Source organism: Rhea pennata, chromosome 2 (genome assembly GCF_028389875.1).
Source record: "Rhea pennata isolate bPtePen1 chromosome 2, bPtePen1.pri, whole genome shotgun sequence".
In the NCBI taxonomy this organism is placed as follows: domain Eukaryota; kingdom Metazoa; phylum Chordata; class Aves; order Rheiformes; family Rheidae; genus Rhea; species Rhea pennata.
In genome coordinates, this window is record NC_084664.1 from 136,310,542 (window position 1) to 136,338,126 (window position 27,585).

Sequence of the window (27,585 nt, forward strand, 5' to 3'; positions counted from 1 at the left end):
CATACCTGTCTTTCCCAAAATCCTAACTAAAAATGAGGAGATCATCCATCCATCCACTCATCCAAACTAATCAGATTTATTAATCTAAAGCGTATATTTATATATGCACACACATATATGCACACAGATAGTAATTCCCAGAGTAGAGAGATTCCCTTATTCTAAGTACCGATGTCAATTATGAAATGGTTTCTAGACCCCCAAAGTAGATTCTAAACAGAAGACATAAATGCATAATGACTACAAGAACACTTACATATTTTTAGAAATTAATCCTTCCAGGATTTCCTTGGTATAATTTACTGCAAACAATAAGAAGAAATCACCTGGAATCTCTTTAGAAAAATGCATCTAAAATTTCTCTTTCATTATATACTTTTGGATTTATACTCCATGATTAGGGATACTTTTTTACTTGTGATGATGTCCCTTGTTCCCAGCAACTGAGAGCACTTAACGCTTAGCAGTTTCTGACACTGTTCAGGATCTTTAACCCAAGTTCTACACTTCTAGAAGAACATGACGCTCTCCAACAAACTGAGGACTAAGTATTCCCGGGGAAGAGGATTTACAGGAGCCGTTAATTCGTGCTATTAGCACTGCAGGTATGTGCCACCCTGTTTACATCATGCGTCGTTCATCTGCTGTGATGAAATGCAACCCTGCGGCTTTAAAAAAAGAACTCCGTAACAGCGAGGATACTATATCTTTGTGAGAAGTGTTTGACATATTTTCCATGGGCACAAACTGCTCCTGCCTCTATTTAAATCTGTGCAGCCCTCTTGTCTGGACATTCACTCGAGAAGTTCATTCAGCAGGTGCTTACCACAAGAAGTGGAAAAGCCACCATGGCAGCAGACAGCAACACTGCTCCCGAAGAAAAGCCGAGAGCTACTCCTGCAAGAAGGGCTGTCCGCAAGATCCGAACAGCCAACCTAGTCATTAGCTTGGCACGGGGCTGGCAGCAGTGGGCTAGTGACCACAGCATAAAGCAAGCGCAAGAGCCCTCTGGCTGGGTACCCAGCAGAGAAGACTCGCCAACTCAGCCGCTACAAGACAGACCATTTGAAAAATGGCCAATGACATCTGTCAAGAGGCAGCAAATAAAAGATGATGAAAAATCCTCAGCAAAGGAGTCAGTGACAATAAGAGATGTTGAAAAATCTTCAGCGGAGTCAGATGAAGCCCTCAAAAAGCTGAAAATAAAAAGCAAAGAAGTGACCAAAACAGTTGTAAGTAAAGGCTATGAAAGAGGAGGTGATATTAGCCTCCTCAGTGATAGATATGAAAATGACAATAGTAGCTCAGAGATGATAAAGCTAAAAGAAGAATCAAGTGCTATTGACAAAATTCTTAGTGGCAAATTATCTCCAACTATGAGGAGAAAGTGCTCAAACCTGGTGTCAGAGCTGACCAAGGGCTGGAAAGTAATAGAACAAGAGGAAAAAGTCCCTAAGCAAGAGCTGCTACTTAAGTGCCATGAAGACAGCGTGGATACAGCAGACAGTGGCTATGGAGAAGCAGAGGACAGACAGGATCTAGAAGATGGTGACCAAGACGAAGTGGCTGCTGTGAGGATTAAGCGACCTATGCTGTCTCTGTAAGTAAAATACCTTCATTACAGTGTTACAAATGGTCAGCAGTTCCTGAGACAGGTACTGGTTTCCCGGAGGAGGAAGGGAAATGAGATCAGGAAAAATGTAATTGCTAAGAAACAGCCAGAGACTTTTATCCTTTAGGGTGGAAAAAAAGAGTAAGTAAATTAATAATAATAATAATAAAAAAAAAAGATCACATCTCTCTCTATGCTTAAGTAGTTAGAGCCAACATCATCTGACTACAGGACTGTGTTCTATTCACTATATATACACAACAGACACAGAAAGTTATAGTTGGGAAATGTTAATTATGTTTAATTTTGATGCTGGTTTTATTGGTTCATTTAAATCACTACTACTTAATATTTTAGTCTACATTTAAGATTAATAACTTTTTTGTTATCAGGAGCCCAGAGCTATTCATTTATTTTAGCAAATTGCAAATCTAAGGCACTATACTTGAGCAAAAATTTCCAAATACTAATTCATCATTTTGCTTAAAATAAATTTTGAATATCGTTTGGAGAAACTTGTCCAGAATGTCCAAAATACATATTGCAGCAATTACTCTTTTAAATACATCTTAACAAAAGCTGCATTCACTGGTTCTCTTTGGAAGCTTTTCATGGATTTGGAATTCATCAAGTCAAAGAATGGAAACTAACATAGGAGTCAGGACCCTAAAGAAACATTATAAAGCATCCAGCCTGACTACTACATCTGAATTGATCTAAAACATGCTGCATTAAAGTTTCTTTATGAGCATACTACCAACAGAAAAAGAGTACATTAATTGAATATGTTGTTACAAATCACTTTCCAGCAAAAAGTGGAAGTTCCTGACACATAGCAGATTTTTTATGCATATAATTGCTGTGAAGGAAACAGAATGAGCAGAGTTTATTATTACTTACCTACACAATTATTGCAGGTTCCACTTAAAGGTATGAATTAAGCAGCAATCAAAATCACAGCATTAGATTTTTTAATAATATTTTTTTCATAAGAGGCTCCTGCTTGAAGATTACTGCTCAGCAGCAGCTGCAAATTAAATTTGGAGTGCAGGTGGTAAACAAGTAAAGTTCACCTACAGACACGCAGTCCTTGGGAAATCTCCCAGAAGAGCAGAGGGACAGCAAGTTCCACAGGGGATCAGCAGGGTCTGGGACATGTTCTCCAGTTTACTTCCCTGGAGATCTCCAGCGGAACAACCTTTCCAGCTGAGGGCTACCAACAGTTGCCTTGCCACCAGACTTGCCAAGGGGCAGTTGCCAAACCAATTCATGACTCTTTCTTTTTGGTGAAAGATAAGGGATCCATATACCCAACACGGTAAGCCACTGTAGACGTATGTTGTTTGTTCCAATCCTGTGTTTTACAAACTTTGTATCACTCTGGAGCAGAGATAGCAGAAACGAATGTATGGTCAAGTCTGAAATGTTTCTGAGTAAAACCTCATATCCAACTTTAAAAGCATGACGAAGGCAGCCTCTGAGGCCAGTCTTGCCGAGGCTAAGGAGCAGCACACGTTCCCTCTGAGAGCTTCGCAGAGGGTGCAGAGTGGACAGCTGGAAGCCGTAACTTAATCCAAGGCAGGACCTGGCAGAGCTCAGGCAGAGCGAAGAGCCTGGCACTAGGACACACTATTTCCCACCAGGAGCCACTGCACAGCAAGGCCTGAATCTCTGCTGCCTTCCAGTGCGTTGTCACCTGCACACATGCAACGCAAGTGCAAACTGAGCACAAGGCAATTCGAGAGGAGAAGGCAGAATTTTTCACCGACTCAATTAGCTTGTGTGTAAGGGACTAGTAAGACAGCAGGAATCAAATGATCAGGGCCAATATCTTCATACCGTATCTTAATCACCATTTCAGAAATGAGAAACTGGAACGAGCGCAGATGAAAATGCCAAAACAGACTTACTGATCTATCTGCAGACGATCAGGCAGACTATACAGTTTCCATTGCTCTGGTTATACTCACTACTGATGAGTATTTATCAAGGGGAGCATCTATTTGCTAAAGTAATCATGTATTTCAAGCATATCATATATTTTACAGCAGGTATCTGAACATTCATAATTATTTCAACTATTCAGACTGGAGATTAGAATGACACTTTGCTACAAAAACTGACCAATTATCTCCCATAAGGATTATTCCATTTATAGTTAAAATGAAAAAGCTTACCAATAACCTAGAGCCTGAAAGTTTGTTCTTCATAGTTTTGGAGGATACTGTGTTCATTGTCATTTGACACAAATTAGGACCTCAAAAATGAGGATTTCTCAAACTCAGTGGGAAGAGAATATACATTTGCAGCAGACAGAATATGTAAATAACTTCAATTAACACAAATTGTTTAAAAATGCTATAATAGATACCAAATTGCTATCTTTCTGCTAAGCTTTATATATAATTTTCCCCACATATCTAATTTTAGTGCTGCTACATAGGAAAAATAGATTAGCTGTATTTGTTGAGGGACAAATGACTGAAATAACACTTTTTACATTACTTACATCTATCTCTTTCACTGAAATATACCAGAAATAAAATATAAATAGCAGTATAAATATGTATTTATACTGCTGTTTCAGAACTTGCTTTTTAACCACTTTAAAAAAAAATGACTCAAAATACATTTTTTCAGCCTGCTACTTTTATGAACCTTTCAGTTTTGCTTTAACAACCACACACACATTCTTTTCTCTTTGAAGGAGATTAAAGCAATCTTCCATTTTCCCTCTCTATATCCCAGGAAGAAGCAGTAGCGCCAGTAATTTTTTTCTCCTCGCATCAGCACCTTCATCCCTTCCAGCTGTAATGCTTGCTGGAATCAGCCTGCTTCCTTAGTAGACTGAATGTTAACTCCCAAAGGCCTAGGAAATACTATTTTATTTCTGCCTAGGAGCCAAAGGTGCACAGTGGTGATACGAGGCCTGTAACATTAAGAAAAGTCCATATGTTGTTTTCCCCACAAAAAAAGGACAGTGCAGAACCCAGACCCTGTCCTCCTCGAGGATTCGTCCCTCTAACACATCTAGGGTTGTCACTCTGGTTAACATGTAAACCACTTGTTACGGTAGGTTAATGCTCACGAGCTTCACTTTGGATGCACAGTCCGTTGTGCTAGGTGCTGTATAACCTTGACAGATAGGATATGCCGATGTATTTACAGCGTAACTTATCAGAAATTTCAACAGTGAAAGTAACTTTTAAATTCAGAAATTGTTAAGCTAGAAGATGCATTAAACAAAAGGAAAAGAAAGAGAGAAGATAAGACAGTATGTTTCTTCTAAAGCTACATAGGGCATGCGAACTAAAAGGGAAAAGATAGGTAAGATGGTGCTTTTCAGCCACCGAGATTATTATAATCAAAAGGTGATAATATTGTTCAACTAGGAATGAGAATTAAAGATTGAATCAGGAACAGATAGGAGAGAATAATACTTACTAGCCATAGTTTAAATGAAAAGAGGTAACAAAATCCAGAGCTAAGCCCTCTCAGTGTCTTCATTTCTCCCACACCTGAGGAATTTGAGCTCCAGGAGTTTTTCAAGGGTCAAATTCCTCTGAGAGAAGGGGATGAAGTTGGCTGTGACTGAAGGATAAGTCCTCACTAGTGGTATATGCCCATCACTTGCCCTGAGACTGCTTCGTGTAACCAAACCTTGTCCCTACACTGCTCTGGGCAATGAAACCACAATTCAGACCATGGATCAAAGGATCACAGTATTTCCTTTCTTCATATAGCAACAGCTTATATTGGGGAAGATTTGGTTTATGGCTTAGAGACAAAATTGGCTAATTTTAGTGCACTGGAATATTCTGATGCTTCTCTGCCAACCTCTGCCTGCTATTCGCTTACACGCCCCAAACAGGTACAAGCACAGTGCCTACCCTCAGCACGCTCGGAGCTGCCCCGCGGAACAAAGCTGTGTTTACCTGGCACCCGCACGTGCTTGCTTATTCTGGTGCTTTTCACCGCACTGCTGCTGAAGAATATCTTGGAGCTAATTTCTCAACACAGCTAAGCCAAGCTAATGACAACTGCACAGTTGAGAGGAGCGGTCCCACTCTCTGAGTCCTTCCCCTGTTCCTGGCCCCATGTGCTTGCTCTCTTCTCAGTAGCTACTAGTATCTTTCCATTGCACAGACCTGAAGCAGAGACATCTACATCACTCATCCTTTCAAAAGTTTACTATAAGACAAATGGTGGGTCAAACAGCAGCCTGCAGATTTGCAATTCTTTGCAAAGCTGCTTCGCTGTCTTATTTTGGTTCTCTGTTACTGTTAATATTCACCGGCTATCACTGTGGAGGTTGCAGAGCAGCTTTCTGGGGAGTGAAAATATTAGAACCCAAATTACTTTTGCAGAGCCACAGTCCGATGCATTCCCTAGCTAAGCCCTGTACAGACACGAAAGCATGCGGACAGTAAAAAAAAAATCAGCTCAGACCATCTATAGCTCTTCACAACATGTGAAATCGGCCACTAGAAGGAAGAATATCAACAACTTGTCTGTGCGTAATCCTCCAGTGACAGTGCTACAAAGATCAGCAAGGCAGTAGTCCTCTCCTCATGCTTTGACCTTGGCACAAACTTCACTAACCTTAAAATTTCTCCCAGCCCACGGAGCAGGAGTTTATTTTAGATTTCAACACTAGTTCAGAACCATATTTGAAATTCAGTATAGGCAGAGCCACTGCATTCTTTTTCTCATCAGCACTGACTGGAAGGGACAAAGTTTTCCAGATACTGTCCTCTATTTTTCAGTCAGGAAGAGCTGAAGGACCCAGTCTGTACACTTGCAGTTGCTGCCATCTACAACGTAAATCACAGATTTCAGATTCTGCTACGCAGGCAAAAAAGGGAAGCTATGTGATTAAGGAAAGGTACAAAAATTGCAGGTAACCAGTCACATACTATTTCACACCCCTACAATTCATTCTAGACAAAAGTTTGGAAAAATTGGTTCACCTCTAATCTAAAAGGCAGCAGCACAGATGAGATCAAGCTGTGATCACCAAATTTTCTTTTAAATGCAAACCGAAACACAGATTAAATGCCCCAGGACTAATTTAGAATTAATGAAAATATGCCATCTAGTGGTTAGCAGCTGGTCTGGAAAACCACTGTGACTAAGTTAATGAAAAAAAAAAGATTAATAGCAGAACTGTATAATGAAATACGATGAAATGCAAAGCTCAAATGCCATTTTTTCTTTCTTTCAGCACGAGCAAATTTACTGATGAAATAAGCAAGAAAGCTCACAGGAAATACAGCCCTGTTAACAGCCTGAAAGACAGATGGCAAGAATGGGCAGATCAGCATATCATAACGCAGAAGCTGAATCCCTTCAGCGAAGAATTTGACCACGAGCTGGCCATGTCCACACGCCTGCACAGGGGAGACGAAGGCTACGGCCGTCCCAAGGAGGGCACCAAAACCGCAGAAAGGGCCAGGAGAGCCGAAGCGCACATTCACCGGGAGATCAGAGACATGTGCTTCATCATCGAATCGATGGCTAAGCCGCGGCGCGACGGCAAGATCCAAGTCACTTTTGGGGAACTCTTCGAGAGATACGTTCGTATTTCAGATAAGGTGGTTGGGATTCTCATGAGAGCCAGGAAACACGGGCTGGTGGACTTTGAGGGAGAAATGTTATGGCAAGGCAGGGACGATCATGTCGTAATTACTCTATTAAAATAAGCGTGCTACAACAAGAGCAACTTATCTCAGCAAAACTTCCTCCATTTATCCCTTGCTATTAGCTTTTCCTCATTTTGAATGCAAGATCTTTTCCCTCTACACAGAAAATATATTGAGTGTTTCTCTAAAAATGCATTTTCTAATTACTGCTTGATAAATCAAGCATCGAAATGGATTTTTCTCTGTACCACAGGGGTTTGCAGGATGTTTCAATTTAATATATATATTTTTTTCTAGTAATTAAGGGAAAAACCTATATCAAATATAAGCAGATTAATATAAACTAGTAGCAATACAAGTAGCTACAAATTAATTTGAATTTTTATTTGTTCTAACATACAAGATCCTCCCAACTAATTGAATCGGGACTTCAGGGGTCACATAAACCATGCCAGCTCAGAAGCTGAACAAGGATATAGATTCAGACCAAGTTTCTGATCTGCAAACATGAGCTTGTGTCCATATTTCCTTAGTAACATACTTAAATGCATGCACAAAGTTTATTTGAACACAGAATAAGGATAACACATTTCATTCCTATTATGAGCGATATATGCAAACAGTACTACAGTATTACCTTGCAGTCACTATTGATAAAGTTTTCTCATAAATATCATCAAACTAAGGTGGAATCCTTCTTTTCAGAAGAGGCTTCATATTTAATGTATTTATATAACTAATTTATTAGATGGTTTCATATTTATATTGATGGTTGATGGAAAGAAAACAATGGAGATAAACAACTAGTAGAATATATTATGCATAGAAAAATTTTGAAGACAGACAAACAGAAAATACTTCCTATGCAATAGCATGCAATGTTTCAACTGAAAAATCTATTTAAGTATTTTTATTGTAAATACGGAAGGAAATAATGCACAACATAGAAAAAAAATCAGGTAGTTGTACTGTTACGTATAGGATACAAGCAACTACAAAAGCAGCTAGCTTTAAGAAGACTGGAAGTTCACATTACACAAAAACACTGTACTAATTTTAGAACATTTGTCTCTGAAGCAATGCTGCATCCATGCATCATGATATTCCTGAAATATTTTATTTCAGTCCAGGTAGTGTTGAAGATGAGTAAAAGTGAACTAAATTTTAGACCTCTATAGGGTGTGTAATGCTTGCTGGGTTAAACATATCACAGTTTATCTAGATCATGACTAAAAAACCCACTATCCTGGTAAAAATATGTTTTATGTGTAAAGCATCTGTTTCAGAGGACGACATCTAGGCAATTGATTTGCTTCATGAAAAATGAGTTTTTTTTTATTTAATATGATTCTTTCAAACTGAAAGATACCCTTTCTTCTGTGAGAAGATATTTCATGAACATCTTTTCTGTGTGATTAAGACAAGTATTGATAACTTATCAAGAGAGTACAGGTACTCCAGTTTGAATTTCCCAGTGAGTACACGACTTATGTAAGTTAATAGTACCAACATACGTCTATTGTAAGACTATGTAAAACATTATTATAGGCATAATTATATGTCGTGAATCAAGATAAAAATTTGAGTTACAAGATGGATTCAATGTCAGCTGTCTAGCAATGTTGAGTTTACTCAGACTACACAAAAAATTTGCCAGACCTCTGAATGTAACATTTACATATCAGAATATTTATGTGCATACTCTTGCCTTATTCTTCACATCTTTATATAATCACTGTTATAGCAGTCTAAACTGTCATGAGATTTGTGTCAAAGGAATACTTGAATTATAAATAAAAGATCTATTTGTGTATTTCTTAGGTTAACCCTCCCACTTACCAAATACACACACACACACACACACACACACACACACACACATTCTATGAAGTCAAACATTAACATGTTGTTTCAAAACATAAGCACCTTCTTTTCACAAGCAGTTAAAATACTTCCCTGTGGTGATTTCTGTCCAGAGCAGAAGATATGAGAGTACACTGAAGTGAAACACTGTTCCCATGATAAAAATCTGTACAAAGAATCACACTCCAAAGGTGGTAAAGCGTTAATCAAGTAAATTATCTTGCATTTCTGCTCACAAGAACTCTCATCCTCTCATAGGGCAACACGTTTTTCAGTGTAATTTATCATGTGATTTAAATCCCGAGAATGATGAGAACACCTCATAATCATACAAAGCATTATATCTCCTTCCAATCAAAGACGTTAGACAGTACAAGTAACGTATTTTTGTACAGTAGCACACTGACAAAAGGGTACCACCAAGAAGTCCATTTTAATATTAAGAGTGTTTACAGCATGTACTAAGAAATTCTGCTTTGCTATGAAGTCTGTACTAGGTGCTACTGAACCTTTAGGGAAACATTTTGAATAAATTTGAAATAAAAAAGAAAAGAAATAAATCAAACAAAAAACTCCAGCTTCCTAAATTGTAGTCTTCAGTCATCCACATGTATACAGATTAGCCCAGAACAACTGTAGGGTAAATCAGCCTTTTACTTCTCCCTACCTGTTTTAGCAGGAACGTGACATTTGGAGTGTTGCCTCTTGGGTGTCTTCCACTAGCTGAACATTTCTAATGCTTAAATAGTTACGCAAAAGGAAGAGGCAATTGTTACCACTAACTTTTGTTCATACAAGGGCCACTTCTGCATCGCTGCATGCCTACTGACGAAACACTGCTGGGATGACTGGGCCACAAGCAGACAGAGGTCTCCGACACCGGACAGTGCTGAATAAGCTGCTGCTGTTCCTGCACACAGCCACCTCCTCCAGCATCTTTATGGGGAAAATTCAGTATTTACTTTGGAGAAGGCAGATGCTCCTAACCCAGTCTTAGTATCGGAAATTGAGGCATATCTACACGTAAGTTAATGGTAAGACTTGTAAGAGTGACGGAGCACTGGACCAGGTTGCCCTGAGAGGTTGTGGAGTCTCCTTCTCTGGAGATATTTAAGGCCCGCCTGGATGCAACCCTGTCTACCATGCTGTAGGTGACCCTGCTGAGCGGGGAGGTTGGACTAGATAATCTCCAGAGGTCCCTTCCAACCTTACTGATTCTATGAAAAGTTTAGTTTATTTAAACAAAGGTTTTAAGTAATGTTAAATGTTAAGTAAAAAGAGCATTAGATTACAGACACTTGACTTTTTTTGCAGGCTACCAGGAGTGAGTGTGGAAAAGCCTGTTTTAACAGTTTAATACAACGCATAATGAATGCTGTAGGCAGAAGTGTCAAGGGCAGCCCAGCCACAGTGCAGGCTTTTCAGCAGTAATTCACAGTGATGCAGGAGATTGGGAACTTCCCTGTGTTTTCTCTGCTGTGGAGCATAGCAGAAAGAACTGAACTTCTGCTACTGTTTTATTCAAACACATTCAGCAACAGAAATGATCACTGACATCCTACTTTCTTATTTAATTTCAACATTTCATGTAACTGATGCCTTTTGTATATTAGAACATCCAGACGTATGTGCATTTGTGCTTATAAAAAACAAGATTGTATCTGTAGAGAAAGGTAACACTAGGTCAATTGATAGCGGTGGTGGAGGGCTAGCTTTAAGCCCTCTTCAAATTTCTCCTTGCCTTTATAGCCTTGTATCAGCAGTAAAACAATGCAATCACTGCTGCACAGCACGGATCTATAGCTCACTGCAAGAAACACTCCTCCAGGCCTCCTACATCCATATCCATCCCAATGCAATCAACATCAACAACCTTACGCAACGTCATAAGAGAATCTTCCACTTCCCCCCCCCCCCACTTTTCCACATTTTTTCTACTGTCACACAGAATAATTGTCAGAGTTAAGCTCTTTCCAGCAGAAGCACATTAACAAGAAATTATGATTTCTCTAAGCAGAAAAACACTGCTCTCTTGGTTAGATATGGTAATGGCTGATGGTGACATGGTAAATGATACGGTGCATGTGATAATAATGAAACCATACTGAAGAGACAACCATTTTATACTAAGTAATGAAACTAGACATTTAGTAAGTGCTAATTTGATTCAACCACAGATACGAATTATCAGTAGAAAAAGGGCAAGATAAGGAGCTGGAAGCATGCAATACCAAAGGCAGTTTTGAGACAGCTCTATCTTCTTGATGGACTGATACATCCTGCAAAGTAGATTTCAGGGAAAACTAACAAAGAACCACAGAATAACTCAGGTTGGAGGACACTAAGATGACCTAGTTTAAGTCCCTGTTCAAAGCAGGGCTAAATTTAGAGTTGCTCAGGACTTTTCCCTGTTGAATTTGGAAAGCTCCACAGATGGAGATTCTATGGCCCCTTTGGGAAACCTGTTCTAGGGCCTACCTACCATCACTGAGAAAAATCTCCTTTTGTCTCCCTTGCTGCAACTTGTGGATGTTGTCTCACATCCTTTTGCTGCGCACTTCTGAGATCTTAGTCTCATCTCATCTTTAACCCCCATTATGTCTTTGGAAACTGCAGTTAGAGCTTCCCTTAATTTTACTCCTTCCAGTCTAAGCAAACCCTTGAATGATGTATGTCCCAGTCCTCCAATCACCTCAGCTGTCCTCATCTGGACTTGCACCAGTTTGCCAGTATCTCCCTTGTATTATTTGCAAACTGGACACAATACTCCATATGAAGGCTCACTAACCTCAAAGAGAGGAGAGACCACCTCCCCTCAACCTGCCTTTTATTTTCTGCTGCACACCAGCAGGCAGCTGGCTTTGATCACCACAGGGGCTTGTTGCAGACATGTTCAGCTTGTTCACCAGGATTCCATCTATCGGTAAGGATCTTCTGCAGAGCTGTTTTCTAGCCAATCAGTCTAGCTAGAGCTAGACAGCAAAGCTAGTCTAGCTCGACCCGTTTCTGGACTTCCTTCCATTAGCTTCTCAAGATTCCTCTGAATAGTAGCTGTATTCTCCAGGGTATCAACTGTTCCCTTCAGTGTATATACACGATCTTAAGGGTTGAAAGTTCTCCCAAGCTAAAATGAGCCTATTCTTCATTAGAAGAGCTCCACATTGATGTCAAATACTTGACTGAAAAGCTTGTTATACACACACATTCTCTACTACTACAATTATAGTATCAACTCTTTCAATTAATCCAAGTATTTATGTTGAAATAAAATCTATCATTTCTATAGTTATAATCTGAGAAACAAGTACAGTCCAAAAGCTGAAGTGGACAACCCAAGACAAGTGTAATAGGCAGTTTCTGAAAGGAAGAGTTTGGCTAGAGTATGTGTGTTTTTTTTACTGAAAAAAAATATATATAGTATTCTAATTTCACATTCTACTCACTATACTATGTGGGCATCTTCTAATTGTGCATTTAAGCAACAATTGATTGAATGTTCCGGTTCTTGCTTGGAGAGAGGGAAGGAGGCTGCAGAACCTAAGTAGCATCTGATTTTGATGGATTTCCAACTTTTAAAAATGTGTACATTGCTATTTATTCATGTATGTTAGACAAAGCAAGACCAAGGAAATTCTGAAGCTCAGTCACATCGCAATATGGTATTACTAGTAGTTTATCTTTTAGTATTACTAGGAGGAGGGGAAAAGCAATTAAAACATGCATGTAAGTCCAGTTAAACAAAACCCAGGTCCCTTGCTCTTTTTTTGTTTCCCCTTTATCCATTTTCTCTTAAGAGAAATTTTCCAGCTGTTTAAGTCATACAACAAGAAAGCAAGTGATGACCAGTGCAGAATGAGAAGCAAATAGATCCTGTATATTCATTAAAGATACTTTAGTAACAGCAATAATCTATGTTTGTGCTTCTAAATAAACTCCAACTCCAGTTTATTTTTACATATATTTAGATTTATTTGCTATACATCACTACGACCTTATAGTACTTAAAATCCATTACAGGATTTCTTTTTTCTTTTTTTAAATAATCAGTCTTAACTCCACAAAGACAATAATACTGCTGTGGAAGACCAAAGGGGAGAAGAGCCATTTTAATATTTTAATTTATTTACATTTCCTTATTTTGTAAACATTTAGTCTACACATTACACTAAGTTCTAATAAGGGTAAAGAGCTATACATAGAGACAGGAAACAAAGCCCTGTATTTCTATTCATATTGAGCATTAGCATATTATAGATGAAACATTTGCCATTTTTCATTACCATAGCAATAGGCTTTCTTCAAGTAAGTTTTTAAAACTCTTCCAAGATCTAAATATTTTGAAATATACAACTACATCTACTTAAGCCAACCCATTTGGCTTTTATTCTATTTCTAGAATAATTTAAAGTGCTATAAGCAACCCGTCAATCAACACTTTTCTATAATAACAAAACTACTTTAAACATTAATTTACAAGATAATATACAATGTTCATCTGAAATAGCTGAAATTTCAGCACATAGTCAGTCACTGTCACACTTAACAGCAATTTTTTTTCTTTTTGTTTTTACAGAACATAGAAGCTTTGAAACAAATAGTTTTGTTGAGCTGTTATTGCCACAATGGCTTATCAATTTCCTACGAAAGTGGACAAAAGCTACTGGAACTGTATTCTAGCCTGTCATTTTCTTGAGGTCACATGACAGTAAGTTTGCATGTTCCACAAGTCTACAGAATTACAATATTGTCTACCTATAGTACATTATCTCATTTTAATCAGAGCTGGTGCTAACTGTAAATTTACAACATAGATCCACTCAAAAACATCACAACTATTTTTTCTTTGGACAGGAATAAGCTATATTCTTGGAACTGATGTGCTACACGGCTACAACAGTATAACAGTATATATCTGACACTTTATGTTGAAGAAAGATGCATCTGTTTTGTAATCTTTGTATTTTTTAATGCCCAACTATAGCTACAAATTGTTCACCAATTGAACTTCCTTTAGCCTTTTAGATTTGTAGAACTGTCACATTCTTACATTCCCTTGCTATTTTGTAAGTCCTGCCACATAGCTCAATATTGTCAGCATTTGTCCCAAACCTGCAGATCATTAACAGCATGTGCAAAACACTTTAACACAATCAGCATATGCAGCTAGAACACTTACTGTATTGTTTAACTGACTTTTTTTCTAAACATGAACAATAAACAAGACAAGTGGCACTGTTCACTTTGGATATATCATCTAACTTGACCATGTGCATACTGGTATGTGTTAAGAAGGAATGCTAGGCTTCTCATCTAGTTGTGGCACCGTACAGATTTATCCATCACTGGCCCAGACCAATTTCTGCAATACCCACACACAGCTTTCTTCTTATGTAGGGCAGCTTCATTCATATATATAATCTGAATACAAAAATAATAGCCTATATTCAATGAAGCAGCCCCTGGCAGGATTGAAGAAAGGTGTGTGGGAAACTTAGGAGGCAGCTGTAGAGAGAGAGAGAAAATTTTGTAGGCTGCAAGGTTCAAAGCAACTAACATTCATTTTTAGTCCACATGGTTTATATTTCTTAAAAATGTTTACAGCTTAGAAAAACTAGGACCATATATTACAGATGTGAGAACATAAAAAAGGCAGCTATTTCAAAATTATAATTAGATGGCCACGTAGAAAACAAAAGAAAGCAAACAAAAAAATAACATAGAACAGCATGTTATATTGCTCCTCAGGATTTGTGAGCTGCACTGATTTGTGTCAGGCTTGGGACAATACCCTGCAGAAATAGTTTTATACTCATTCAAAAGCCCAAATTTCTATGTCTTGAATAATGAAGTCTTCTCGCTTAGAAAGTGTACGATTCCCAAATGTTTTACATGAATGACTTCTTCCATGGTAGAGATCCCCATCAAGCCAAAGAGCAAATTCCCCTCTGCAAGACAAACAGAGCATATTAAAGGAAAAAGATTGGAAAAGTTAAACTAAACTTTTTTTCATTCAGAAAATTCTAGAAGGCTGGAAGAATCAAAGAATTCTCTTTTTCAGCACAAGTACCTCATAGCTCTTGATAAATTCAAATCTGTAAGGAGTTCCCCCCCCCCTTAATTTAGAAATATTTTATTCAGATATTCTGAAAAAAAAAATCTTAAGTTTTTAGCCCTCTCAATTTCCATAAACAAGAAGTGTAACAGTACTTCTCTGTGTGAGAAGAATGCTGATGAACAGGAAAAACATCAGAGGCTTGTGGACAATTTCCCTTCAAGCCTCTAATTGTGTTTAATTTTCACACTTACATACCATCAGAAACGTAAGTATCGTGTCTATTCTGAATACGTGAAGAAAAACACGCAAGTAGAGCATGCAAAGCATCATGATCTTTCAAGGCTGAAACCAGATACCACACTATGCTGAAGATAAAAAAACAAAAAAACAAAACAAAACAAAAAGCCACCCTTGCTTAAGTCACCCAAATCTAGTAAAAAAAATAAACATATGGCTGATCCTAAAGCTTTTCCTTCTTTACTTATAACTGCCAAGTCCTGAGACATTGAATTTAAAATTGAAGTCAGTTCCAAATTTTCTTTTTTTTTTTTTTTTTTTTTAGGTAAGTGTGTATGTACATATACACACACAGTTATTTGTAACATACTCTCCATAATAAAGAATAAAAATTATGATTCACCCTCCTCCGCCAAAAGCAAGGGAGTCCATGTCGCCTTTGATGAAGAACATGTTGTCTCCCGTCCATTTGAAAACCTAATGAAAAATAGATTAGCAAGTTAAAATATCTGAACTATTGGTCTGAGTAAGGACATAATTTGAGAGTCAGACTTACTTTTCCTAATACGGAAATTCAGCAGAATTTAGAAAGGGGTGTGTGTGTGTGTGCGCATGTGTGGAATCTTATTCTGCCTGCATTTCATTGTACTGAAGCTTTTCATTATGCAAACTCTATTTACTGTGCAGTTTTGATTCTGTGAAAAGCTAGTATGATCACATACTTCTTGGGACAATTCTCAGAATTTAGATACTTATTTGAATAAGTCTCACAGCAGGTATCTTACGAGAAAACACAGAGGGGAAAAAAAAGAAAAAACCCACCAAATTTGAACTCCTTACCTCAAAGTCTGGAGAGAATGTATAAAGAAAGGTCTCTCCAGTGCCATAAAAGCCATCACTCACTTTAAATGGTTCAGATGCTAGTGCACCAAAAACCTGTGAACAAATACATGTAAAATAATACTTAGGAAAAAAAATAATATACACAGCATCTGCAAATATTTAATGATAGTAACTGCCATGCAATCTGTCAGCTTGCAAATGATGCCAAATTTGGAATTTTACTACAGGATTACAAGCCTTACACAGTATCACACTGACTGCATTGATACTGTTTGACACTTCATGGTAAACTGAATGAGAGAGAATCATCCTTTACTAAGAACACAAACAACAACACACAGAATAAAAACCTAAGCTCTGTAAGTTCTCAAAAACAATGTAAAAATAATTTTTAAAATTAAAGATCCAAAAGGTTCTGCTTCTTATGCAATCATTCACATTACAGTCACCATGGTTCCTTGAACTAGGCTACTTTTTAGCGAGTTCCTAGCTCACTAAAAATCACTGAGTTGTGATTTTTCTTGCTATTTATTCATTCTATTCCAAATAACAGATAAGTACGGCTATCGAGTCTTAAAACACAGCCAAGTTGAACTAACCCACTGTTAGTGATCAGAGGATTTATGATGTTTAACAACAAGCACACTGCATCAGTAGTTAAAGAGGTATGAGAATAGATTACTAGCTTTTTAAATCTGATTAAAGCAGTAGCCGTTTCTCAGAAAGTAGAATAAACCGAAAAAATCCTACACTATTATGCTGAACCAAGTATATTTCACGAAGCACAATCAAAAGTCAGTATTTCTGTTCCTAGTAGAAAACTTTTTTCCACATCTACAAGGGTAGAGCAGATGTAAATGCAAAAGCAGACCACTAGCACTCACTCTCACTTACATGCTATGTACAAGGCAAGGGGAAACAGGAATGGAAGTTTTTCTGTTTTTATTCACACTAAACAGAAAAACAAGACTGATGAAGAAGACATTAAAGCTACTGTCCTGACTTTAATTATGTTCAGGATAAGGTAGAAAGATTTCTTCGGTTCATCCTAAGAAAGCTGTAGGTTTTCCATTTACAGTACCTATAAAAACAAACAAACAAACCAACGACAAACAACCCCCCCCCCCCCCCCCAAACCAGATGCATCTGAACTTTCAGACCAGGGACTTGAGGATTTTATCAGGTGTTGGCCATGTATCGTCTTCAAGAGCAAGAAGTTACCAGCTCAGAATCAGTGTTAGGAAATTCCTTCTCTCTCTCAGGTTTAGGTGGTCCTCTATTATAAAGGAAGTCCTTTATTCCTAGTGGCAGGGAGGGAGAACCAAACCACTACACCATACACACTGCTTATTATGAAACAAACCTCCAAGGCTTCCACTGACTAGTTATGACACAATTTTCATTAAAGAATAGCAAATTATCCCTGATAGTCTTCTAAACATCCTGGTAATACACAGTCTGTCTTCAGTCTAACTAGGTGCAATCATATCAACAGCGGAGGTTTTCAAAGCCAAAGTGTTGAAGTCCAACACTGGTTCTTTGAAGTAAACTTTTCATCATTTTGAAAAGATTATGCACTCCAAAAGAAAATACAATTTCTTCACAGGTGCAGGTAGAACTGCATCTTTTTAAGAGTCAATGAAGAGACTCTGCTGTTAAAAGGAAACGCAAGGAATACTACTTTGGAGAGAAAACAGAGGTAGGACTTGCATACAAAACTTCCTTTAAAGTCATAACAATTGAAGAACTTATTTCTAATATTTCAGAATAATTTATTAAAAATAACCTCAAAGAACTGACAAGCACTGTTCAAATAAAGGTATTTTATACACATTTATATACTGTTCCTTTACTTGTTTGAGTAAATAGAGCTACCTTGGTGCATATTTGTGCATAAATACAGTATTTTTAATCCAAAATGAGATTCTCTGTAGGAATTTTTAAAAATTACTTTGAAAAGTGATACAGTGCTACAGTCAGCTGAAGTTAATCGTTTCATAACCTTGCCAGAGAGGCATAAGCTTCAAATTCATTCTAAAAGTTTGAAGTTCCATGACTCAGATGAAATGTCTTGATAGTACTTGACCCTATGTGTCCAATGACTCCAATAATTTTGCCTAGATATTTTCACTCCATTGAAGACATGGGGACAAGTAGACATTTTCCTTCTGATCGGTATTAGAACAGGATAATAAACAGGCTTAACAGAAAAAGAGAACTATTATGTATATTTTATTTTCTTGGGAAATCAGACCAAAATGAAGGATTTTGTTTTATTTTATTTGAAGATGATGCTTGTTTTCCTGTTACTTTTCACAATTTTTTGTTCGTCTGTTTTTAATGGTAGGCTTGATGTCAGTCCCAAATATTATTAAGACCAGCAGTTGCAAACACTTATTTCTTTCCAGTTTATTACCAGTTAGTCAGTCTCCTGGGTCAGAGAAAGTTCAAATGAGAGATCATCAAGAATAATGTCCAACATAGTATCTAGCAAATCACGGCCAGAGCATCAAATGATCTTATATTTAAACAAATGAAAAATCCCCAGATTAGAGAAGTCCATCTCTCCCAGTTCTGGCAGGATACCTGGGGAAATGCTTGTTAGAATAACAAAGTAGAAAGAAAAGAAGAAAACGAAATTAGAAATTAAACAGATCTGGAAACTTAGCAAATTTAGCTGACTTTAGTAGAAAATCAGCACTGTCATCTGGCTTAAATAATCGCGGTCCTCCAGTCTCATGCTGCAAAGACATTGAAAATGTTTCTTCTTCCTGCAATGTGTGAAGAACTCCAGAATTATGTTATGCAGACAAAACAGTTCAGACCTATCTGATTTCAGATTTAAATCAAAAGAAGTAATAGTTATCTTTCTAGTAAGTATGTTAACTCTAAGTCCTTCTTCTAAAAGCATGCTTGGCTCAGTTTGTCGTACCTAGGAAGATCTCACAGAAAGTAATTCAGCTCAGATAATGACATTTTAATTTGACGACAGTCAATTATTCAAAGCTGATAATTTAGGTCTTACTAAAACCCTCTGTGAGTAAAGGTTGGGAGGAGGTATTCTTCCACACAGGCTTTAGTTTTAGCTAATGGCTTATTTCAACTTAATTACTGCATTATTGAAATAGGTCTTCCATCAGAATTTAAAAGCATTATTAGTTTATTCTCCTCCAGAGACTTTGGGTTCCATCACAGGTCCCACCAACCTAATATCAAAAGACAAGCCTTATTAGATACTTGATTATCCTAATCCCAAGCTTCTATCAATAGATTTGTTCAGTAGCTTAATATTGTTTTAGGGCTTTATTTGGTTACTTCAGTGTCACGAAATATACCTACAGCCTTGATTTCATTCAGAATTATGTGTACATTTTCTGCACCAACATAATTTGTAGTTCAAGAAAGCATTTCATTTTTTACCATTATTAGCTGTACAGCTAACTTATACGTTATTTCTGTTTTTTATCTTTAATTTTTATCCATAAAAATAATTACTAACACCTATTGTTTCCTACTAAAGTTCTGTAGAACCCTCTATTCATATCAATTTTTTTACAACTAGAGTTCACCTCTGCACATATAGTCTCTACAAAATCCAGAAATGGATTTATAAAAATTAAGTTTCTAAAAAGCAGAATAGATGTGACATTTTCCTTCATGCGAACTCAAGTGTTTGAGAGAATAGTTTCTTCTGAAACTTGGTGTAATGTATCTGTCAGAGATGCTGTGATAATAAGACTGTGCTTACTGTATGAAAATAAAGAACGTTCTTACTTAAATGTATTTAAGATAAAAACTTATAGCACATTCAAATTAGGGAAGTTTGATTCATGCAGAAAAAAATGAACTGATGAAAATAATGCTCTTTTTAATATAAAATTAAGGAAAATTTACATTTAAACACTAACTATATGAATATTTTCTAACTGCATAGTAGCAAGAGGCTACTGAACACTTCCAGTTATTTCTTAATTTACATCTTGCTTCAAATTGCCAGAGTCTCTGAACATTAACTTCCTTTAAAGGCTCAAGTTACTCCTTGAGAAACTTTAGTAACTTCATGTGGGTTTAGTTCAGATTAATACTCTCAGGATTCAGGATTAACATTACATCCAGCACTGAAGTAGATATGATATTACATAAACAATAAGTATTCCTTGCCTGGAATTTACCTTCTGGTAAAATGAAGTATAGAGCTGTGCCAATCCTAATTGCTATCTTTGTTCAGCCATTACACAGACAGGGCATGTTCAAAAAAATTGCTTCATTTCAGCGTTTGTCCTACATCATCTCATAGATGTGATTTATGCACAGGTTTAAAAAGAAATAGTACATAATAACTATATAAAAAAAACTCACAGGTTTTTACTTAAAATAGACCTGAAGCTTGCTTTACGTATATGCATACATATGAATATTTTATTTAGAATTGTACAAAAATATAGGTTTTAAAGGATCTAGGATAGGCCTCTTTGTACGATTTTCTGCTCAAAGGAGGACTAATTCTGAAGTTATGTTGAGTTGGCTCAGGACCTTGTGTAGTCAAGCTTCAACTATCTCCATAGACAAGGATTGCCCCATAGCCTTTCTACATTCACATTTGGTAAACTTCCATCAGCAAATCTGGGCCTTGAGAGAAGACCATATCGCTTCTAGAAGCAACATGAAAAGAACTGGGCTGTAGCAAAACAGGCAATTTGTTTTTAAACAAACTGTAATCCTCCAAGACACTTTTTGTGTCAATCCATGAGTCTACGTGGATTCTGCATGAGATTGAATTGTTCTGGTTTGTTGTTGGGGTGGGTCCCTAAAACTCCATAGTTTTAGGCTGCACATCTTACTCTTTTCCAACATTTTTCAGAGTGCATTATGTACAGTTTATTATAAAACCGTATGGTCTTGGGTGGTTTCCCACTTCTAGAAACAACACTTGTTCTGTGATTCCACTTAGGAAATAGGCGTTAATGTTCTTTTTAAATTTTAAAATGGCTGTAACAGTAGACAGTCTTCACTAACAAAAGCACATATACATATGAACAAAGTCATACTAACCATTATGTAGCTATCTATAGATTACTTAGGCACTTTTATTAAAAGAACTGCTAAAACTAATAAAACACATGATTTAGGTGGCTTCAGATTCCAATCTTCAGCTAGATGTTTGGCTTTCATACAAATAATTATTTGATCTGTGAAAGCCAAGTGGTTTGGCTGCCTCTGTTTGACAGGTGATTAAATAAATAAGAAAATCACAGAAAACTGAGGGTGGTGGGGGGGAAGTGAAGCTGAACAGCCATCTTGCTCTTTAGGGAATCATATTAGGAAGATAAGTTGCAAGGCACACCTTCCTTACTCCCCCACTTATTGTCAACAGTAGATAAAAAAGCCTTCCTCCTAAACACTAACAGGGTCTCAGAGAAAGAGGTACAGTGAATTAATTCTAGTTTGAAGGAAAGGCACCTCAACTGAGGAAAAGACATGAATGGTATCCTTCCTAAGTATAGAAGCTGTAGAGTATCCAGTGCAAGAAGCATGACCTGTATATGAGGTGGTATGCCCAGTAAATGGCAAGGCACTACTTGGTCATAATTTTGTTGTTCTTCAGAAAGGCATAATTTGGGGTCTCCTCTGAACTAGATGACTTAGAAAAATAAGTAGCAATTTTGGAGCACAGAATCTGAACAGACAAACACCTGGTGTCCTCTAAGAGGCATCTGAGAGGGAAATAAACAGCATTTGTTTCAGTATGCTGCAAGAGGACTATTTCTGAATAGACTCTAGTCTAAAGACTGGAAAAAAGTATTTTGATTCTTTTTCATAGAAAGGAAGTTGTATAGGACTATCTGACAGGAACAGTCTCCTTCTGCATGCTTACAGAGACTTAAGGAACAAATAGCTTCATTATACAGGAACAATTCCACAGCTCTTGAATGGAAGAGATATTGGCTACAGTGACTGACAATAGCTGGCAAAAGGCTTTCCAGCATAAAATCTCTGATACCAGAGGACCTTTCTAGGTACTGTATTTCTCATGCTTTAAGTACATTAAAAAAAGAATTTTGAAACTAAAGTCAATAATTGGACATTATAGGACTCATGTAGTCTGACAGTGAAGTAGTATATTGAAGTATTTCCTTAAAACATAGTGTGTCAGTGAGTTCCTAGAGAGTGAACCAGGTTTTCAGAAGCCTGTACATAACTATACAAACTGTACAAAACAGCTTGATTTACACAGTTTTTCTTTCCTTCTATGATGGACTGAAGCATCTTTTATGATTCTTGAACAAGGTTTTTCTTGATGAGTTCCCAGCCCAAACCACTTTCCTACCTGTCCATCACTGTCCTTGATAACCAACAACACAGGTGTGTCTAATCCCAGCATGGTTCGATACAAAGTCTTCAAGCTCATGCCATGCTTTGCAGTACTGTAGACAAGAGTCCATGGATATCCAATGGTCCGTGGTGGAAGAGACTTTGTGAGCTGTTAACAAGACAATGACGACCCTCTTATTATTTTTCCTGTGCATATGCACTACATGTAAAAGGAACTTATCTGGTAAAGTTATACATAGCCCTCATTTCTTTTTTGAGCTTTGTTAAAACTTTATGTTTCCTAGGAAATGTATCAATTTGTACCTTATTTAGCATATATTCTAGCTACTTAAAGTTAAATCAAACAAAGGGTATCCCCTGATACCTTCTTCCCCAAGTCTCCCCACTCCGAGTTGAGCAAAATACACACATTCTGCATAATGGTTTAAATTTTTGAGATACTTTTATATTTACTAGAGATTTTGATTAAATTTCGTATGTTCCATAGCAGAGTTTCTGTATGCTTTACTAGCATACTGAAAGAAGCCATAAAAACATTCTGCCCTAATTCTGCAGAATTCTGCCTAGAATAAAATTTAAAAAGTTTAAAATTTCAGGCCATCCCTCAAGTCTCACACACACATTTTCTACTCCTGATATTTCAGGTAGGTTTCCTTGCAGAAGAATGACTTACCAACTGAAGTATATGCATATTTTGTAAGGTCTCTAAAAGAGTTATATGAAGGCATTAAAAGCACACATTTATTCTTGCATAAAAACACTTTGCTTCAGGACTGGCAAGCCAGTCCAGTAAAGTGTATAGGAAACAAGCTGGAAAGTAGTAAAAGATGCTTGCTTTCCTATCCCCACTCCTTCAACCAAAAACGATAAGAAAAAAAACATAATAAACCCCCCAAACTTAATCCAACCTTCCATAGACATATTTAGTGGGATGACTTTGGACTAGATAGCAAAAACTACTGAGAGTGCTGAGCTGTTGTCAAGGGAGAATGAGAATGGCAAAGACAGACCAGTGTTGATGTAAGAAATCCATGCCTATTGAAAGTTATGACAGAGGAAAAAAATAGACATTTTGTCTATGAATTATATTCAGTTTATACCTTTTCTATCACAAATTCTTCCTAAATCACTTGATATATTTTACACTATACTCACAGCAATTGCAATATGTTCAGGTAAAATACAAAAAAAAAAAAAAAAAAAAAAAAAAAAAAAAAAATATATATATATATATATATGATACCTTTTCAATCTGTTCTGGTTGTAATAAGTCACTTGGATCACTAAGATTTGGCCGGAATGCTTCAGGCTCCAGGTCTGTTTTAATACTTGTTGCCTGTTTTGAGTTGGTATCCTCTCTTGTTGTTATCTACAAAAGAAGAACAAGGAAGTAAGTATTTACAATTCTATTTGCAGGGAAGGTTTACTTTGTAGGCTCAAACTCATGCAGTTACCAATTTACAGTTACACAACTCCTTTGAAAGTTAAAAAATCCATTAAATTTGTTCTGATGAAGATTTGTACTGCTTCAAATAAGAAGCTACCACTCAACAATATACTAAAGAACTTATACACACTCAGGTGAAAACTATAGTTTTATGCTAAAACCACCCTTAAGTAATCACACACAGCTGAAGAACTTCAAATGCTCTTCAAAGATCAATGCACAAAATGCTCACATTGTAATACTAACATGTTAATCATATAAAGTGTAATTAAAGAAAAACCACAGACAAAGAAAAGGCATAGAAACTTCCAAATGGAAGTTTCTCAGCAGTTTTTGAATCAGTAACTTTTAGAGAATTTGTTCTACTGCTGGTCTAGAAAAACTGCTGTCAAGTATTCCAACTACGGCATGTGAGTGGAGTCCTAGGAACACTGCCTCTCTAGGAAATCGATCTGGTGGGATTCTCATGGTTAGCAAAGACGACACTGACAACTAAAAGGAGAGGAAAGCATCAATAGCACTAATACGCTGTACAGAACGATCTGGAGATTGGCAAGGAAGTAATAAGGATTGTTCCTGTAGTAGCTTAAAATATCTGCCCCATATATCTAACCTACTCATTTAGTAGCAGCAAAAAGCCACAAGATTCCTCAAATGCCACAGTTCACAGCAGCTTCTTACCTCATACCACATTCACTGGCACTTTCATGTTAAAATGCCATATGCTCAGAACTAGACTAGCTGAGATCCAAATACTTTTCCTTCTGTAAGTTAATTAAATTTTCTTGTGAGGATACTGAAATCTGACAGATGAGTAGGAGAGAAAGCTGAGGAAGGTAGCAACTTTAGCCACTGCAGCAAGACTTGCTATAACTTTCAGATACCCAAGAAAAAAAATCTAAGCAAAAGTGAGTAATTCTGAGTAATTTATCAGCCTAAACCAAGTTTAATTGACAGTGAACAGACCATCTAAATAATTAAGGCTGAATCCTGCAAATATGAAGACCAAGTTGAAAACAGAACTATTTAAACAAAGACAGGTATCTAATCAAAACCAGAGTAGTCCTTTCCCTCAAGAACTAATTGCGACATTAATTCCTAACTCAAGAAAATGTGCACTTAAAGTCAGCATTAAGTATGCAAAAGATCAAGCCTTCCATTTTTTCCAATGCAAGGTGACAAACTTTTCCAGCATAAACTATGCACTGATTTCCAAATCACCAGAAAAGCATGTACGTTTACAGCCTCTGCTGCAAAGAGATAAATTATTGTTAAGTGCTATCTATAAAACGTGCCATTCGGCAGCCCAATTCTTTTCTAGTTTAAAAATCTGATATCGTTACTAGTGCTTCAATTCTATGAAACTTAAGCTTTCTACTGTACTCCTGAACAGTGTTTATTCCCTATGTTATTCTTCAATTTTGATTAAAAGAGCCTCACCCAAAAAGTATTTTATTCCAAACTACTTTTTTTTTTTTTTTTTTTTTTTTTTTTTTAACAATACAACTTTCCACTAGAAAAACACTGCTTTGCAAGGGCAGATATAGGAACATATCTCTGTGAAACAATACTGTGTAGGTTTAAAACCTGCAAATTTATTTCCTGCTTGATCTGTTGGCTCCTTGGCAGTCCACCATGTAGACTGACTTGTAGGTAGAACACAGGGGCTTCCACTGTTTTTTGTGTGGACTATGTTGCAGCTAGTAACATTGCAAACAGCACAAGCAGCCTCAGAGTAGATTCCAGAGCATGCACAGTTTGTGCGTTTCAGCCCATTACAGTAAATTTTCAAGTCATCCTAAATCTTGGGTTGTGGCATCCCAGAAGAAACTTACTTGGATTGAATTTCAAAAATCCAAATTTTCTCCATTGCCACTTGCCAGAAACAAAGTTATTTTTTGCTTTCAAGTGGGACTGAAACTTCAGAACGTCTGTTTTTTTTCCTACAGAAGCCGAAGTACTGCTTTGGGGTTCAGGCTCGTTATTGATTTATGTAGGCTTACTACTTACAGAACTTCTAATCTATTGCTGATTATTAAACAAACAGAAATAAAAGCTCGGAAAACACATTCTTCTATATAGTTACGTAATAGGTAGAAAAAAAACTAAGATCAAAGTAAAACACGAAACAGACTTCCTATCATTTCATCAGCCAAGTACTATGGGAAAACAAAAAAATTCACTGCTTCTAAGGAGTGCTAAGCTATGTTTTCCAACAGTAAGGTACATATGATGTACGCGTGAATTCCAAGTCATGTACGTCAAAGAATTGAGAAACACCTAAAGAGAATGCAAATATCAGATTAAATCTGTATCACTAAGCCTTCAAAATCAGAGCTAGAGCGTTGTTTTTGGAACAGGACGTTCCACTACCAGCTCTACTCATATGAGCTGTGACATGTCAAGCTATCTTCAGTTACCTGCTGGTATACTGGGAAAAATACTTACCTATTCCACAGAGCAGATGTAAAGCTTCATACTGGTCAAGTATTGAGAGATTCTTGCTGAATGATTCCTATATAACATTAAACATCTGTGCAACTATGTAACAAAGTTTTGGATTCGTCACCTGTTTTGCATTCTTTTTAGGGAAGTTTATCTAATACAACACACCAGTCTAAAGTAGAAGTTAAAATAAAGTCAAGCAGTATTGAAAACACGTCTTTAAATTCTGACAGAAAATTCCTATTTTGAAAAGCTTGCAGTAATAATTTAGTCACAAAATTACTGCATTCCATCATAGTACTGCAAAACAGAATATAAACAAAACAAAGGAATTTTCTGCTGGATTCCTGTAGTGCTGTAGATAAGACAAACCCATCAAGCATGGAACTTGTCCTTATCCAAGACACTACAAAGAAAGATGTTTTAATTTTCTGGAGATGGGGTTAAACTACCGAAGAGGGCACCTGGAGACGTCTGCAGAGTGTGCGCAGTTCTTCGCTATTTAGAGCATCGATCCTGCGGTGATACTCAGCCACTGATACTACCTGAATATGGAGACAGGAAGACAATAATTCCACTGACAGTTGAAGAAAAGTAAGAAGGTAAGAAAGAAAAAAGCGGAGGAGAGTAATGGAAGAAAAATGTGCAATGGTAACAACACAAAGTGCTTAAAAAAATGTTTGTTTCTGCAAGGACAACACACATGTAGGTGGTTTTAGACTTATGATGAGTAGACGCAGCAGTTACAAAGTAAACACAAATGGCACTAGCAATCTGATACATCTCACTGCTCTTATGGGAACACTGAACAGCTCAATTACCAGTATCATGCTGCTAAAATAGAAATTAACAATGTAAGTTGCATGTCTTAACCTAAAGCCTTCATCAAAAAGTCTTTTCAGAAGTTATGCTCAGATTAATGAATTCTTTGAACCTGTTTTGCTTCCCTAAGTAAAGGAAAAGATTAGAAGCAAAACTCAGGCTTCTCAGTAGGTTCCTACTCCTCTATTTAGCAATGAAGATACAGTTAGAGACAAGGTTGCACAACTACAGTTCAGTAACTCTCCAGTATTATCCCACCGTGCCCTCGGCATGCACTTTTTGTTCA

The 27,585-nt window shown here is 37.0% G+C and overlaps 2 protein-coding genes across 12 annotated transcripts in view; one reads left to right on the plus strand and one right to left on the minus strand.

Annotated features, from left to right (window-relative positions):
- Nucleotides 1-848: 848 nt before the first annotated feature.
- Nucleotides 849-7,402, plus strand: ABRA (actin binding Rho activating protein). Its single transcript, XM_062568262.1, has 2 exons — nucleotides 849-1,600; nucleotides 6,837-7,402. Exons 1-2 carry the CDS (start codon nucleotides 849-851, stop codon nucleotides 7,312-7,314), a joined length of 1,230 nt encoding a protein of 409 aa, XP_062424246.1. The 3' UTR covers nucleotides 7,315-7,402.
- Nucleotides 7,403-13,221: 5,819 nt separating this feature from the next.
- The window catches only part of OXR1 (oxidation resistance 1), a 267,736-nt gene continuing 253,372 nt past the window's right edge, over nucleotides 13,222-27,585 (minus strand). For 6 of the 11 annotated variants that reach the window (XM_062570434.1, XM_062570426.1, XM_062570430.1 and 3 more), the window contains 6 exons: nucleotides 26,930-27,022; nucleotides 23,829-23,954; nucleotides 22,581-22,733; nucleotides 16,250-16,345; nucleotides 15,813-15,886; nucleotides 13,222-15,062 (listed from right to left, as the gene is read on the minus strand). In XM_062570434.1, coding sequence (XP_062426418.1) covers nucleotides 14,927-15,062; nucleotides 15,813-15,886; nucleotides 16,250-16,345; nucleotides 22,581-22,733; nucleotides 23,829-23,954; nucleotides 26,930-27,022 — 678 coding nt within the window. In that variant the 3' untranslated portion in view covers nucleotides 13,222-14,926. The remainder of the gene's footprint in view (nucleotides 15,063-15,812; nucleotides 15,887-16,249; nucleotides 16,346-22,580; nucleotides 22,734-23,828; nucleotides 23,955-26,929; nucleotides 27,023-27,585) is intronic. The other 5 variants (XM_062570431.1, XM_062570436.1, XM_062570435.1 and 2 more) reach the window with 2 other exon arrangements.

Bases quoted from the DNA above. Each gene is read 5' to 3' on its own strand.
- ABRA (XM_062568262.1), top strand. From the start codon at position 849: ATGGCAGCAGACAGCAACACTGCTCCCGAAGAAAAGCCGAGAGCTACT. The intron at 1,601-6,836 runs GTAAGTAAAATA...TCTTTCTTTCAG, and splicing joins AAGCGACCTATGCTGTCTCT to CACGAGCAAATTTACTGATG.